The 17271-nt window shown below is 37.8% G+C and overlaps 1 protein-coding gene across 2 annotated transcripts in view; it reads right to left on the bottom strand.

Moving 5' to 3' along the window:
• Nucleotides 1–17271, bottom strand: part of LOC100888491 — a 36077-nt gene that overhangs the window by 9760 nt on the left and 9046 nt on the right. The window contains exons 1-9 of one of the 2 annotated variants that reach the window (XM_030990915.1): nt 17075–17166; nt 12574–13109; nt 10188–10373; nt 8642–8721; nt 8118–8193; nt 5735–5848; nt 3777–3974; nt 2725–2853; nt 1133–1453 (exon numbers count right to left, since the gene is read on the bottom strand). In XM_030990915.1, coding sequence (XP_030846775.1) covers nt 1133–1453; nt 2725–2853; nt 3777–3974; nt 5735–5848; nt 8118–8193; nt 8642–8721; nt 10188–10373; nt 12574–13077 — 1608 coding nt within the window. In that variant the 5' untranslated portion in view covers nt 13078–13109; nt 17075–17166. Of the gene's footprint in view, nt 1–1132; nt 1454–2724; nt 2854–3776; nt 3975–5734; nt 5849–8117; nt 8194–8641; nt 8722–10187; nt 10374–12573; nt 13110–17074; nt 17167–17271 lie in introns of those variants that run through there. The other variant, XM_030990914.1, reaches the window with a different exon arrangement.

The raw sequence follows: 17271 nt of genomic DNA, 5'->3' as shown, positions 1-17271 counted from the left end.
GTGTCTTTGCCATAGTATTTCCTATACGGAATGACGCCCGACATCTTCTCTCCAATGACTTTTCTTCATTCATTGTCCGCATTTTGCGTCAATGATCTTGTAAACATTCGCGGAGACGAAGTCGGATCCTTTGCCACTGTATTTCTTCTACGATAACACGCCCGACACATCTTCATCAATCTCCAATGAACATGCCTTGGTAATATTTAATATCTAACGCGTCCAGTAAATCGTGATCATCTACGGAGACGAAGTCGGTATCTTTCCCACTGTATTTCTTTACACGGTATGACGTCAGACACCTCTTCTCCAATCACCAATGAACACGCCTTGCTAATCTCCGTCTTATGCGTTCATGAAATCGTGATCATCTACGGAGACGAAGTCGGTATCTTTGCCACGTACGTATTTCTTCTACGATATCACGCCGGAAACCTCCTCTCCAATCACCAATTAACACGCCTTGCTTTTATCCGTCTAAGGCGTTCATGAAATCGTGATCATCTATGGAGACGAAGTTCGTATCTTTCCCACTGATATCACGCCAGAAACCTCCTTTCCAATCACCAATGAACACGCCTTGCTTATCATCGTCTTCTGCATTCACGATCTCCTCATCATCCACGGGTTCGAAGTCGCTTTCGTTGCCATTTGTATTTCCTCTACACTACAGAATGACACCTGACGTCTCCCTTCAAAGGACGTTTGCTTCAAAGGAGAGGCTCACTAACAGCAAGGTCAGTTTATCTCTTCTCTGAATCCTTGTAATTTAACTTCAGTGATGTCTTTTTAAAAAGTTGGGAATCTTTGGCCGATTTGAGCGTTTAAAATAAGACTTTCATATACAGTATCCGTGTTTTATCCATAGTCAACCTCGTGTTTTTAAATGATTAATTCTTCCCAACATTTCTATTTCATTAGTTGTAGATATTTTTTAATAATTTCTTTTGGTTTCTGATATTAATTTTGTCTGAAAATGTCGTTACTTAACCGAGACCTAAATGGGCCCGATCATGCACTATATTTACAATCTTTAAAATCATCAATAAGCCTCGTTGAAGGTGAAAATAAATTACATGTTGGTGAACAAATTGAACATGTTGACAAAAGGAGCAAAAGTATAGATTCTTACCTGTTGACGATAGAGTTCCATCTGGCCCTTGAGTTCCTCCTTTCCTAAAGTCATGGGGTTGCGTTGGGGTTCTGCCGGGGGTGACCGGGGCGGTGAGCGGGGCGATCTCGGACGCGGTGACGTCGACTCTCTCACCTGTTTTTCCTTCCCGATCACCACCACCACATCGTCATCCAGATTCGGGTAGAGGGTAGCGGCCGTAACGTTTACCACCTCCCGGGGAAACTTCCTGGCGGCTTTGGTGTGACCAGTGCATCCCAATTCTTCTTCGGCATACGCATTGGCGTAGATTGGTTTCTGTGCGGCCTGTCGTTCCACAACCTATGAAAAGAAAACGGAAACGTTCTTCAATTTGGAAGAGAAGTAGCTGGGTTTTGAAATCTTTTAGTTCTCATGCTCTGTTTTGGTGTTTCCCAAATTCCCAATCTTCAATGTTCATTCTGTGTGTGCAGTGATGGTGCAATGCTTCATGACACGTGCCCCAGTTCATAATTTTTTTTGCGCCATGTGGATGTTGATCTACCGTTGACGATTTAAATAACGGAAAATTTGTAAAGAACATTCATGATCTACACCCCTTCAAATGTATTCCAATTAAACGTATTCACCTACTAATTGCACACTTGAACATTGAGTTAAGGTGACACAAGGTAAAATTGTCGATTGTTGTCATTACGGTCAAACATAATAGGCTGAGATGTGAAGGCAGATTTGTCTACGGGAGGGTGGGGTGGGGGCGTTATATCTAATATTATGACATTGTGTTGCACATTTTCAGTGTAATACAAAATGTCAAAAAAGCGAAAAGTTAATCCACACTCCATAATAAATTGTGTCCGTACACCAATTGCCGTTTAAGGCAAAAATGCACGTTGTTCATCATAAGAACCATTTTTTTTTTGGAGGGTGGGGGTATTTCACCAAACTTCATATTCGGGCAATCAAATTAACAATTTCGCCTTATTAAATTGTAATTTTTTTAACGAAATTCCACCCCCTGATGGATTGTGCTTGCAGGCATATTAAGTTTTAAGACAAATACGATATCATATTCTGAGATCATTGGTTACAGAGGGGGTTTGTCACCAAACTTCACAATTCGGACGACGACGTGGAGATGAACGCACGTTTTCAACGTAATAAAATTGAAAAAATATTCGAGAGTCGAGACGCTACCCTCTTCCTTGAAAATTGTATCCATACGCCTATTTCTATTCAAGGCTAGTCTTTAGCTCTGGTATGGAAATTGTATGTCCAGATATGATTCATTCTGGATTGCTTTATCCTGCAGTAGATTGGTTGTTTGAACCAGTAAAATAAAATAAAACTTACAAAATCTTGCTGGAAATCATCTTCAATAAAATCCATTTAAACATAGTAACCTGTGTTATTGTTAAGCACATGGTGTCAGACTTACTCAATTTGACTTTTCTATGCTCACTACTGAGCCCCTAAAACAATTTCTTCCAAAATCGTTTGGCACATGTCAATAATTTGTATTCTTGAACTTGCATTGTAAGTTTCGTTGGATTCTGTGAAATTAATATTTTCAAAATCTTTACCAGAGTTCAAGATTATCTTAAAATAAATACCTTGTTGAGTCGCTTGATTTCATTATCTTTATCCTCTTTCTCCTTGATCCATTCACGCAGTTTGGTTGTCAAGTCGCCATATTTCTTTCCGAGGGCATCCCGGTCTTTCTTGTACTGCTCAGCAGCAGCCTAAATTTGTGATGAGGCAAAGGTTTTAGGAGGAGTTATCAGAAGACTTTTTTCATCGGAATATTTTGATTGCAACGTGGTTTTGCTTATAGCATAATTAAAAAACTAAAATATAGAAAGTCATTGTTTAAAGTATGAAAAGGTGGAAAGAGAAGAAAGGCAATATTTAATTCTTAAAAATAAAAAAAAGAAGAGAAATTCATTGTTTAAAATGTAAAAAAGGGGATTGTAAATGGGTTTAAAGATAGGTTAAGGGTTAAGTATAGTGACGAATCAAGAGTTCCGGTAAAATAAAAAATCGGTTAGTATATGGGAAATGACGCGGACCGGAAGTTGAAAGGTCAAGTGTCATGCAACCGTGATACCTCAGTTACACCAACGAGACCGACACAAGACCGACGACAGACCGGACATAAAATTGTATTAACCCTAATGGCCAAGATTTCGTCTGTTAAGCCCTTAAAGCCATCGTTTAACAATGTTAAATCTGAGATGCATGGCCCTACGTGTTATCAGTGTCGGTGATATGGTGTAATATTGAAGCCCTGAAAAATTTGCGCTTCAAAATGATCAAGAAGTGCATTAAAAAAGTAAAAATCTTTGAGTGACCGGTTTTACCTTACTCATTTTTCCTAATAGACTGTAGTGTTATAAAAACCGTCAGAAAAACGAAAAATAAAATTTCGAGTTCCAATCATAAATATCTTGATAATCAGACAGGCGATCGGCTTGTCAAAGTCATGTGATTCCTGACTGACCTAAAGATTTATAATTATGATTGCAGCATGAGCTAAATCCAGGATTTTATTTCAGAATCTGAGGCAATGTTACCGAGTCACTTTAACACTCGTCGGTTTGGGGTCTGGGTGGAGTTGATTCGGCGGAGTGACTAAGATGTGACTGAGGTGCGGCTAGGGTAATACCTTTTGTTGTCCTTCAGAGTGCCTGGCATGCATAAGTGTCTGGTCGTATTCTTTGAACTTCTCATCCAATCGTTTCTCGAGATCCTTACGACGTTCGTCCGAAGCAGCCAGTTGGGCAGTTTTCTTCTTCAGTTCGATCTGGTGCTTGGCGGATAGATTCTGGCCGTACTTCTCCCAGGAATGGTTCACGCGCTGAAGCTATGGACACATTGAAGAAAAAGATGGCGAACAATTTGGAAATTAATTTAACGAACTGAATTGGTGTGGCGTCTTTGGACTCATAATAGGGAGTTTTCTCGTCGACATAGTGGACTGTTACGTGTGACGTCTCTTTTTAGGCGCTGGCAGTGCCTTAAAAGGACATCACAGTACCTTAAATTGACGTCACACGTAGCCATCCACTATGTCGTCGTGCAAATCTAAAAGTCCTTAATGGAACTCAAACAACGCCCCTTATCACCCATTCTTCAAGGTATCAATAGTGCCTGACAGGACAATATCCTTACCTGTCACGCTCCACTCAGAGCATTTATTGGTTAACCCCATTATTATCGACAAAAATGTACGTTTCTTTATATCCTTGTCGGCAAGTTCTAGTATCTGAGGATATTTCTGATTGTGGGAAGGGGGAGTACTATGCAGATTTTATCCGACACCAAAACCTCCCAAATTCCTCATGATTCTAGTAATGCCATGGCTGTCTGCAGTGGTGTCACCTGATCTAATTTATAACTGGGGAAGATCGAGACTCTGACTGAGGGCAGCTAATACCCCCCCCCCCCACCCCCTCCTCACACACATACACACACACACCTATGCGCCTTGGATGAAGCTTTTTGTTTGTCTGAACGAATCTTCGACGTTAGATAAGATGAGATAAGATAAGATAATTTATTGTCATGTAAAAAATACATAAAATTTGCCTTCGGACATTTAAAGGTGCTTTACATGTACATACCAATATAAATATATAAATACAGACAAAATAATTACATTTCAACATAACATTTAACAATCATCACAATTTTAAGAAAGGTTACATTAAAAGAACAAGATAAAACTGAGGAAAAAAGTATGTCACTTTTTTTCTCTCATCGTTTTATCAATAAAACCAGAAATGGGGATCAACAGAAAAGGATTAACAAAAGAAAAACCATGAAAAGGGAGTACATTGTAAAGATGAATAGTTGCACGAAGAAGTAACAATGGTACCGATTTGAAAGACGTCACTCTCTGAATATGTTCTCCATTCAATAGTCCAAAATCCTTGATGGGTGAATGCACATCGTGTGAAGTGAATTTTAAAAAAAAATCGTTTCCTCATTACATTTGTTTTAATCGCTTCCTCTTTCTATTTTTCATTTTTGGAGGACTAGATCAACACAATGTCGTAGTAACCTGTTTTAAGTTCCCGAATGTATTTTTTTAGAAGAAGTCAAATCAAAATCCTCCTTGTTAGCCTCCCCAACACTGAACCATATACGCTAGTAGAATAACACATTAATGCAATAATATTTATAGCAACTGCATAAAAAGCTATGACTATGGTGTATGTGAAAATATTAACATCGCTGCCAGAGAGGGAATGGGGTTCAGACGGTTGACAGCAATTTTTTTTTGGGGGGGGGGTAAAAAATACAGCAATGTGTTGGCAAACATCAAGATCAGGGCCCTGTATTATAAAGAGTTGCAATTGATGCAAACGATTCGTACATTAAGAATTAATCCCAACTATTTACTTAAGAAATAAGAATAAGAATTAGAATTTGAAGTTGCCATCGATTCGAATCAATCACAACTCGTTATATACGAAGGGGCCCTTGACGTGTTTTTCTGTGGGCTGATGGGCAATTTATTTTCATTCTTTGCGTTTTTTTCGTTGGAATGTGATGTCGGAAAATTTGGCATGCAGCTATGCACCCTATTCAAAATGACCCAGATACACTATTGTTGAATACCTCTTTATTTTGGCTCCGAAGTTTTTTCAGTTCTTTCTTCATCCGATCATCCTCACCGGAAGCTTGCTTCTGAGTCGGATCGGTCGTCACGGTGCCATCTGTACCTTTGCCATCCTGGGGAGAGTAAAGAGCATGATTGGTATGTGCATTGCACACGATGCGTCATTTACTGACGTATTGCTGCGTCAACGAATGACGTGATCTTTGACGCACCATGTGACAGGGACATTGTACAAAGCATAAGAGTGAAATGAACAGTGCACACACTACGTAGAATTACTGGCGTATGCGCTAATTGTCTATATAGGATTGATTAGCGCAGGTACTAGCGCAATTAAAATGAAGCCTCGTTTGAAACGGTCATAATGCGTATCTTAGAAATACGGTTATTAGTCAAGGCATTGGGACTATTTTAATAGGATTCTCTTTAGAGGATGCATCTTCTTATATCCCTTATACTCAACAAACGCCTAAATCGATTTCCCTTTAATCCTTACGCCTGTTGAACACGAGGCGTCATTTCGATTGCGTTATCATACATGAACCTATGCTAAGCAAGCTTGAAGGCAGGTAGTGTGTATGCCAGTATAATTTGAACCAACGTTTGCAGTATTCACTTTGCATTCAATCTCTGTACATAATATTGGTGGTTTCTTATATAGCGCACATGTCCGTCACGTTGTGACGCTCCTGGCGCTGCCCCAGGCGCGGATCCAGGATTTCTTAGGGGAGGGGGCCCAACTTTTTTTTTTTTTTGCTCCCGAAAATTTGAAAAACGCGCCGGCCAAAAATTCGCTCAGTGGGGGGGGGGGGGGTTCTAGATGTAAGTAGATGCCAGGAAAACATTATGGGCCCCCCCCCCCCCTGGATCCGCCACTGCGCTGCCCCGCTGCGGCGCTCTAGCATATCAACAGCTGACACACTTTTACGTCACAAAAATAAGCAACGTTTGACACGACTGTTCTTATTTCTTTAATCCTTAACCAAACTCTCTCATCATGATAATGTTTATGTTTATGACATTAAAACATAAGTACGTTGCTTAACATATTCACAGAATTAAATCTTCAGGCATAATATCGGTTGAGAAATACAACTGCAAAATACAAAACTGACATGTTCGAATGTGTTGTCCCGTTAGTGCCAATATATTGACCGTTATGATGGGAGAGTTCAGTTAAGGATTAAAAGATAAATTAAAAGTTAAGAGATCCTTATTATGGAGCAAACTATGCAGCGCTTCCTGCAATAAAAGGCACTAGAGCAAATTTCTTGTGGATTGAATTGGATTGCAAGGGTTAATGGACTTTCCCCAAAACCGAAGAAATGAGGTCGATTTACTACCTCAAGCCGCAATGACGTCGTTTGAATCAGATGAGATATTTTGGGTGTAATTTCCTGTTCTCTCTATTCATCCTGGCTGGAGGGCACATGACAAGATACAATAACATAGTGGCGTAGCAGGGTTCATTTATTAAAAGGGGCACTGGCACTGGGGGAGGGGTAGCGTTCCCCCAAAACATGAAACGCCACCCCAAAGCATGGTCATTGGATATGAAGAGGGTGTGAGGGAGGTTCTTATAGTCTTCTCTTCAAGTCTTTTCGCCTCTCTTTCTTCCCTTTTCTTCGCCATTCCGGCAAGGGGGATGTGCCCCAGGCGTGCCTCCGGACAGAAGGAGATCAAGAGGACGTGGATCAGACTGATGACGGGTGTGGGGGGGGGGGGGGGGGTACGGGCATGTTATGGAAGAGACCTAAACATTTTGAACTCAAAAGAGGTGTTCAAAGCCAAAATATGTGCTCGGGAACTTGGACAGAAAAGAAAGATGGGCACGTCTCCGATATCCCCTCTGGATCTATTACTAACAGGGTCACAGTCTGGCTTCATATGCGACAACGCAGGAATAATTATTTCCTCTTCTTCCTCTTCTTAATTCTTCCTCTATTTCTTTTTAATTTTTCTTCTTCTTCTTCTTCTTCTCTCCGAATGGATCACAATCTGGTTTTATTAAGCTACAACGCTAGAACAACATATTCCTCTTCTTTTTATCGTTCTTATTCTTCTTATCCTTCATATTTCTTTTTCTTTTTTTGCTCTTCGTGTTCTTCTTCTTCTTCTCCTTCTCCTTCTTCTAAATCATTTTCCTAATTATCATTAATTCTTCTTCTTCATCATCTTCTTCTTCTCCTTCTTCTTCTTCTTCTTTTTCTTCTTCTCCTCCTTCTCCTTCTTCCTACCCCTCCTGTTTTTTCCAATTGGATTTGGGGCACGTGGCCCCTTGTCCCCACAGCTAAAGCTCTGATGTGACTGTGAAACAGGAATTACTGTGTTTTTTAATCACAAAAATAGGGGTTGCATATGGGACAAACATGTTTTACCTACCAGAATCGGATTGACGCTTGAAACGAGTTTTACATATCCTGGAGAAGGGGAGCAAAAAGTAGCATCTTTGGCATCCCTGTAAGTGTAAATTTAAAATACCCGTAAATAAATAGATAAATACCTTGATTAATTATGAATGAATCAGTTAATATATGAATGATTAATTACTTGAATAGATAAATAAAGTATATGAATAAACATAAATAATAAATAGATAATAAATAATTAAAAAAAACAACTAATAAATCAATAAATTGAAAAATAAGTGAATCACCAAGATATGAAGAGATTGTGGTTTATTAGAACTTTCGGAAAGATATGAATGATTAATTTAAATTCAATAATGATGATAATGTTGTTGCTCCAAATTGTCACAACAAAGAACAAGTTATCTAAATTTGTTGACAAGGTTTCAAACATTTCCCTCCCATTAATAAAGAATTATAGATTTACAATTAATGTTAATCCTCTGTAATTTTTATGTTGGAATAAATGTCAGAGATAATTAAAATCTTCATACAAACCTTTCTCCAATCTCTTTCTTCAACTGACGGACCTCCTTCTGAAGGCTTCTCTTCTCGAGGATGAAGTCATTCACCGTGCCCTAAAAGATACGAATAGTAATCTCTAATTCGATGATAATGCTGATACTACTACAAAAACTACTGCTACTATACTACTATACTACTACTACTACTACTACTACTACAACTATTACTACTAATATTACTTTTACTACTATTACTACTACTACTATTACTACTACTACTAATACTACTACTACTACTACTACTACTTCTACGATTTCTACTAAGACTACTACTACTTGTACTTCTACAAATACTTTGACCACTACTACTTCTACTACTACTACTACTACCAATGCTACTACTACGACTAATAATAATACTACTACGACTTATACTACTACTACCACTGTCACTTTTACTACTATATATATACTACTACTACTAATGATAATACTACTTATAAAATAATAACGGCAATATCAACAACAGCCACTGTTTTCTATTGTGTAAGTGGCCTAAGGTTTTATCAATTTTATTTATTCATTCATGATTCATTTTAGCAGGATAGTTTCATTCAAATCTCGTGGAATCCAGTGGACCTGATTTTCGAGAAAGCCCTACCTGATACGATAAAAGTTTAAATAATTATGTAGCACTCTAAAAAATGTTGCCCAAACTGAAGAGAATTCAGGGTCTGACCAATAACTAGGAGCAATACTGTGTCCAATATGGGGGGGGGGGGTTGTACAATTTTTTGAAGTATAAGGTGAAAATAATTATCATATTTTGGCGCAATTAAGGTGGCCTGATTATTTGGCAATTTGAATGTAAGTTGTATATTCAAGAGTGGAGATAATGGTTTGTGTGGGTTATGACCTTATCTTTTTAAACTTTGCAGTTGTTTCTTGTTTCTGTTTTGTTTCGTGTGTGTTTTTGTCATAGCTCGCACGAACCATTACGTTCATAACCAAACCAGCATGGTATAGCTAACAACAGGAAGAACATTATGACGAATTAAATATCCCCGATTGCAACATACCGTATATCATTAAATTTGTTTATAACATGTTTATAATCGAGTTATTCGCCTTCCATTTTTTTAAAACAAAAACAGAAAAATTATGAAAAGGGTAGATCCATTAAAGGTACTATGTCCCATTTGCAGCCAATATCAAATTCTGTAGAACTCTGTAGAACTTTTCATGAGTTATGAATATGTCACGTTTGTCCTATCTGTGAAATTCAAACATTAGAAGTGTCCTAGTATTCAAATTATGCAAAGAAATCCGTTTACTTTATAGACATTTTTTTTTTTTTTTTTTTTTATGGGGGGGGGGGGGAATAAGGGTTGGTGAAAAGTAATAGTATTGCATGTATATACCTGATATACTGTATGGCCTAAAATTGAGACAAGAGAATCAGATATTTGCATGTTAAACTTAAAACATTAAAAGATGCTAAAGCAATAAACCTGATTAAATGGCGATTCTTCACATCTGCATTTTTTATGTTTTCTTACGAATGATATCCATAGACCTACCCGAAGTGTGGTCACTTCATTGAGCATGTACAACACGTGAGGAAGAAAAGTCTTCACATTTTCTACCAGTCGATCAGTGGCCCCGCCTACTTCAATCGTTATCGACATCATATCTTCTTCGATGACGTCGATGAGCCCGTATACGTTCTCCTCGCTGACATCTCGGTGCGTGGTGGTCATCGCCTTCTGTGGTATCATGGCAATGAAACAAATGAAAAGGTATAGAGTTTTAAAGAGAGGAATGTTTAAAGAGATGGAGAGTTCTGAAAAAGGTGAAAATCAATAATGAGCCCTTTCTTTTTATGATAGTGTTGGGAACCATAGAATAGAAATGTCCCCAGATAAGGATGGTTCTAAAAATGCCCTCGAGTATAAAATATGACTAGCTGTAGCTGACCAGTGTTTCGATTAAATGTTCATGTGTTATATCTACGTAGTCCCATATACATATCTCTGTGTCCAAGGAACGTGCTTTTCAGAAAGACTGAGTAAATGTTTAAAAATCTTTTTTTGGTGATTCCAAAACCTCACAGTACACATCACTCCCAGACAATCGACCTTTTCCAATCGCCTTCAGACAGTTTCTTTTACAATGCAATCGCATGGCTAGAACTCTACTTCATCTTTAAAGATTAGTTATAATAAAGTAATAATATATATATAACATATTCTTGAAAAATTTGTAATTGTAGAAACACTCCTCTTAAAAATATGAAAAACGTAGTAAACAATGAAATAAGAACCGAAACGAAATATGGTAAATACTAACAGTATATTGTATAGTTCAAAAGACTAGATAGTTCATAGAAATTATTACTTTAGCTCTTTCGCAATATCCGCCAAAAAGTACCGCTGGACTTTTTGGAAAGATCAATCATGATAAAATAAATATGCTTGTCATTAAGCGTATTTATTAGGCCTTCAGTCTTTCTTAAAACCGATATTTATATATGCCAAATATCGAAAGGACATTAAAGGTCGGGTGTAATCCAAATATAAGTTGATTCCTGTTGATGTGCGTGGCTGCATACAACTCATATTTAGATGATTGAATAACGAAATATAAGTTGTATGCAGTCCTGCACATCAACATGAATCAACTTATATTTGGATGTCATCCGACCGTTAAGAACAAAATTTTTACAGAAACCATTGGTAAGCCTACGTAAAATATAAATATGAAAAGAAAACATAAATGTCAATTAGGTCACCATACGAAATTGAAAGACGAAATCCCTTCGTCATCTTGAAAAGTTTATAAACTCGATTTACACTGGGAGTGGAAAATATAATCACACAACATTCATAACTAAATGCCTCTTTCATTTTATTGAATAAAATCAAGGAATTCCAATAAATGCTTTTGTGAATGTTTGGGTGTGTGAGTGAGCAAGGACCTATACCAAAATTGCCATCAAGTGTCGTTACCTATGGCAAAATATGCCTACAAAAGACACAACTCATTCATAATCATAAAGCGATGCCGAATCATAGAATGTTGTGAATGTCATAGGCCAATTATGTAATGCTGTAAATAATATCCCCATGCTACTATGCAATGGCAAATGGCTATTTTCGTAATGTATGTAGCCTAATGTAATGGACACCTTTTTTTGTATAGTACCTCAATACGAGTTATAACACGCATCGGCTATCACGTCATTTTTCAGACTGCTTTTCGCCCCCTTTCCCTCCTTCTTTTTCCTTGAAATTTTGCAAGCATACTCTGAGTGGCCAAACGCAGGGCTTTTTGAAGCCGGGTTTTTAAATCTGTCAAGGGGTCCATTTTTTTAGATGCCATTTTATACTCAGGCAGACAGGCACAGCAAGCGTTATCAGGTGTTCTTCATTTATCTTAATCCCATTCGTTTTTCACGCAGTGCTTGCGAGCCCTTTCTAGCTCCTTTCCGCTATCGCAATTCCTTTCAAACTTCTTAGGCTTAGACTCTCGCATCCCATCAAGGTGACTGAAATCTTCGTTCTCCGGAATCATTCATGCGTGACCGTCCAGGCGCCATTATGTCCGTTTCGGGTCGTTTTTGAGGCCTTTCTTTCGCCCTACCTATCTTCACTAGCACAGAAGCTACAGACTTTTTACAGATTGCTACGGATAGTCCTAGATAAGCTCTTTTGTTTGACACGTAGATACACGGTCGTCATTGCACGCATATCGTTGATCACGATTGCATTTCTAGTTTCATATACTTCTGGTTACGAATATCTTATTAGTCTGGATGCGAATTGCATGCAATAATTGTTGCTCAGTACTAAAATCCATTGATTGCCCGACATAACAACATTTAATTTATTCAAATTGCATTCTGACTATTAAAATATACTATAAATCAAATGACATTTTATAATACATAAACCTCACATTCTTTACCTCTTTTCTTTGATCCAGGTGTCCCTGGGACTCGACGGGTGGTGCCCCATTCTCTTCCACGCCACCTTTGTTACACTGAGCTCCACCATCCATCACGTCCTTCGTGACCACACCCTTCCTTTCTTGCACCCCTTTCTCGACCACGCCCTTCTTTCGCTCCACCGGTAGCGAGTTCTTCTCCCCCGCCCCGTCGGTTACGACATCATCCACCGGGAGGATCAACTGGTTGTTGATCTTGTCTTCCTTGCCATCATTTAATATCCCATTCACGATGCCGACGTCACCGCGTTCGGCACGCGGTACCTTCCTCTCGTCGTCGTTCTCGCCACCGCCGTCGACGTCGTCCTTTGCTGATGATTGGTTTCCGTTATGGCCGTTCTTCAGAGAGTCGGTTGGATCCGTGGTAGGAGAGGCAGGTGGAGTCATGCTGTCTCCATCGGATTTTACTTCCTTGTAACCTGGTGGCTTCGATATTATGTAGCTTGACATCATTGAATGTGCCATCCTGTCTACCGGTTTCCAATACGTCTAAAGAGCTGACGAAAGGAAACAATTAAATATTATCATTAATTTTACCCTAATGCCCATATTTTGTTAATGGTTGAATGACCTGTGATTCTTTTTAATGCAAATGCTATTTTAATGTACCATGTAATACTTAAACATAAGAAAAACAGGGTTTGCGATTACATACACTGTATGTTGACAATCTTTGTATTACTATGTTCAGTATGTTCGCAAAAAGTATAAATCAGTCGATTATCAATTACCTATATACTTTGTATAATATGTTCCAAATCCGTTAATATGAAAGATAACAAATTGTGTAAAAATGTTATGTTATGGCCAATAAATTCACATAATACAAAACAACAATTTCCTTTGTACACGAGGTATTATTCGAATGCTTCTTTACCTACGCAAAGTCCGTTGCACTCGAGGTGTCATTTCGATTGCGTTTTTTTTTTTACCTACGCCAATCTGACGCAATGAAATAAATGATAACCATTAGTATCATAATGTCAATTGAAAACGGGACGTCATTTCGAATGCATCGCTTATAGCTAATCAAGCCTATGAACAACTTAGCAGATGCGCCAATAATTCAACACCGTGTTTGCAGTTTTCCATGTAATATGCTCTTTTAGTACGATGTCACTCTGATATAGCGCGTCAATCTTTCCCCGACGCAGTCCTAGGTCAGCAAAATGACGCCTCGTGTTCAACTTTTGTGACTACTTCTTCTTCTTTCCGTTCTTTTGTTTTCTTCTCTCATTTTATGAGGCTTTCACGTGTGTTTGCCATTTCGATTTAAATAGCACGAAAAGTATGTTCTTTCCTTCGTCACATTTTATCCTAGTCCAGATTCTGTCCGTTTTTCTATATTTTTTTATTCTTCAATCACATGCATCCCACACAAAGCGCGATTACCCAAACAACCGCCGAAAAGAACGTTAGGCAAGGACTCCTATCATCGGATCAGCATTGAGGGTGTGTTATTTTCAGATGATTGCGCGCGCGACATGGAAACGGTCCACGCAGGCTGTGGACTAATTATTGTGTCCTTGCACCATGCATTTCAGGGAATGAATCATGTTCTGATCCCACTGAAAACCTGGGTGGGAAGAGACAACTTTTAATAACATGTCTATACTCCGATATGCTACATTTCCCCAGAAATTATGACGTCATTATTGCATTCTTCATAAGAATGGTAAATAATAATACATAATATCACTGATAAGCCAGATTGTAGGATGAAAACTTCATTTTATGTTGAATAATAGATACTAAAACTTCGTTCACACCTTCAAACACCCCAGACCGACTCTAAACCGACCGATTCTTTGCCATTGGTGGTAATGTAATGTCTTGTCCGGTCTGTGGTTGGACTGGTGTCGGTCTGGCGTCGGTCTCGTTGGTGTAACTCAGGTTATACCGCCCCCTCCCATGTTAACTCCTCCCATAACACATTAAAGGCATATCAAAATCTTTCTTCACCTTACCCATAATCATGTACAATCAAAATTTACACCACTGTTTTTTTTTTTTTTTTTTTAGAAGTGGGGTCTACTTTGTAGTTATCATAGCAGATGACATGTTTCCCCCAAATATAACTGATACAGATAGGTCACTTGTTAGGAATTGTCGTGGTATTGTGGTTCATTTACTTGACTCTCAGTCCAAGGATTGAGGGTTCGAATCCCAGCACGGGACTAACGTCATTTGGCAAGGCATTAATCCATATTCGCCATTCTCTAGCCAGGTGTAAATGGGTACCTGGCAATTCCTGGGGTAATAATAACAACAGGGCCAACACGAAGAGCAGCATTGCTACTAATGAGGCTTCTTCAGATGAACAAAATTATCATTATTAATAATATCACTATTTTTATTATTTTATTATAATTATTATTTTTATCAATCTTTTCATGCTACGGTGAGTATTCCTCCACACCATTTTACAATAAGACCATTGACGTCACGATCTTAACATAAAAGTTTGTTTACAAAAGTATCAAATTTTGAAGTTTACCTAAGCTGACGGATTACCTTGAAAATTAATTTTGAAGAGAGGGGTGTTTTTATATGATCGAGTAAACATATTTTGATTAATGGCAGAAGCCGTTACGGAAAAATACAAAAGCTGTTTAAAGATGCCCGCATAACAGACACACATATATTTTATTTCATTGCACAAGCACAAATCCTGTCAAATTTTTGAGGAAATAACAACCGTTAGGATATAATGGAAATATAGTCTCTTTTTGTAAATCCGTACCTATGTTTTATAGAATTCAATTCCGCGATCTACAGATCGACAATACACGGTATACAAGTGAGGACAATGTAAATTTGGGGGGGAATTTCCCTTCCCAAAGATGCAAGGTTAACATAACTCTCGTAGTTCTTTACTCAATGACAGCAGTACCAGCAAATAAATATTTGTTTTTCCAAGTTGAGAAAATATCTGAAGTAGAAGCACCACAACAAACTTCAAACATTTGAATGGTCGATAACAATTCTCATTCGCCTCAGTAGGTATTTATTATTTAGGTGTGAATTCTGACATAAGGATATTTGTTTCCGTGAGAAATTTACTGCACAAATAAAGGTTTGCACTTTATTTTAAAAGGGGAAATTCCGAATACCTACTCAATATATTATCAAGGAACTACGCGGCAGTATTCACGAAAAGGAAAACTTCGGGGAAAACACAAACGTGTCTCGGCATTCTTCTTTCGACAATATTATGTAGCCGGTTGTAGGATTTGAATGTTTGTATATCCTCTTCCTTTCTCCTCCTCTTATTTAAATGTGAGTATATACTCTTAAATACTCGTGTTGATAAAAAGCTTTTGATTTTCTGATAAAAGAAACTGAACTAACGAAGGGATTAATCACATCGGCTATTATCAAGAATGTTTTATTATGCGTTTGTTTTGGTTGTTTACTGCTTGTCAGGGTTGACAACTTTTCAGATATGATGAATTGTCTGCCCTATCCTGTAAACATCAAATAACACGCTGTGTTTATACATCATGATCACATTTAAACACTACCCTTTAGTGGGTATCCCTTAACACATACTGAATTGGTTGGATATGTTGTATTTAGGTGTATAATTACGTTCATAGTGGTTCCTTATTCTCCCTGCACACGAATCATCTTTATTGTTTTCATGATAACTATGAAAATAAATATTTGGTCTTATTTAGCCGGGGTAGCCATAACAGTACTAAATATAATAAATATATATATATAGCGATACTGATAATAAGGTAGATGAACTTGAAATACACCTTATCTAATATTGATAGTTTTATACTAGATTATAGGTCTACATAATCATATGTGATATCATAAAAAGTACCAAGTTCAAGTTTTTTAAATAGTATGAGTTGATAAAAAGAGGTAAGATCATACTTTGAATATTAACGGTTGTTGTCGTTTTTTCAGAACCAATATTTACTTTGAGAGATATTTAAATAGATAAACATTATGTTCCGTCTTTGTTAACAAAAGAAAAACAAACGGGAATCAGCCATTCGCAGGGGACACCTAAAAGAATTGAGCAGTACGTTATCTTTAAACATAGTCCCAGATCAAGTGTCATGTTTGAACAATACCATGCAAAGAAAACAGGATAAACAAAATAATTATTACAAAAATAATTTACTTCATTCCTCAACAATGCTCTTTGCACTTGTTCCTGATGCAACAACAGTCAGTTATCAAACACAAATCTTTAGAGTGACATACACATTATAAACCGTATATACTTCCCAGAAAGATATACCGCATGAAACCCTGTCCTCTGTTTGTGAATAATATTTTCCGAGTATCCCCAACAGTCAATACATAATATTTGCAGAGTCGTAGTTTTACGTGATCGACATTGATAAACATAATGTTACACATCGTTATAGTTAAATAAAAGAACATTAAGCCAATCAAGTATAATACAAACATAGATATTCCATAATAATGAGACTCATACCTTGATTGCAGTAAACAAAGTGAAATTTCACATTATTGTATGAATTGTAGGTTTATACAAGTATCTGTCTGTCTATTATCCCTGAGCAAAGCCAACGTGAGTATAACAGCTTGGTACACCGTACTAATGTTACGTTTCCATGCGCACGCTCAGTCGCTCATGGGGATGGGGGAATCCCCGATTTGCCATTTGGCGGG

Source organism: Strongylocentrotus purpuratus, unplaced genomic scaffold (assembly GCF_000002235.5).
Source record: "Strongylocentrotus purpuratus isolate Spur 01 unplaced genomic scaffold, Spur_5.0 spur5_scaffold_19, whole genome shotgun sequence".
Classification (NCBI taxonomy): Eukaryota; Metazoa; Echinodermata; class Echinoidea; order Camarodonta; family Strongylocentrotidae; genus Strongylocentrotus; species Strongylocentrotus purpuratus.
This window is presented reverse-complemented; position numbering and strand designations above follow the sequence as displayed.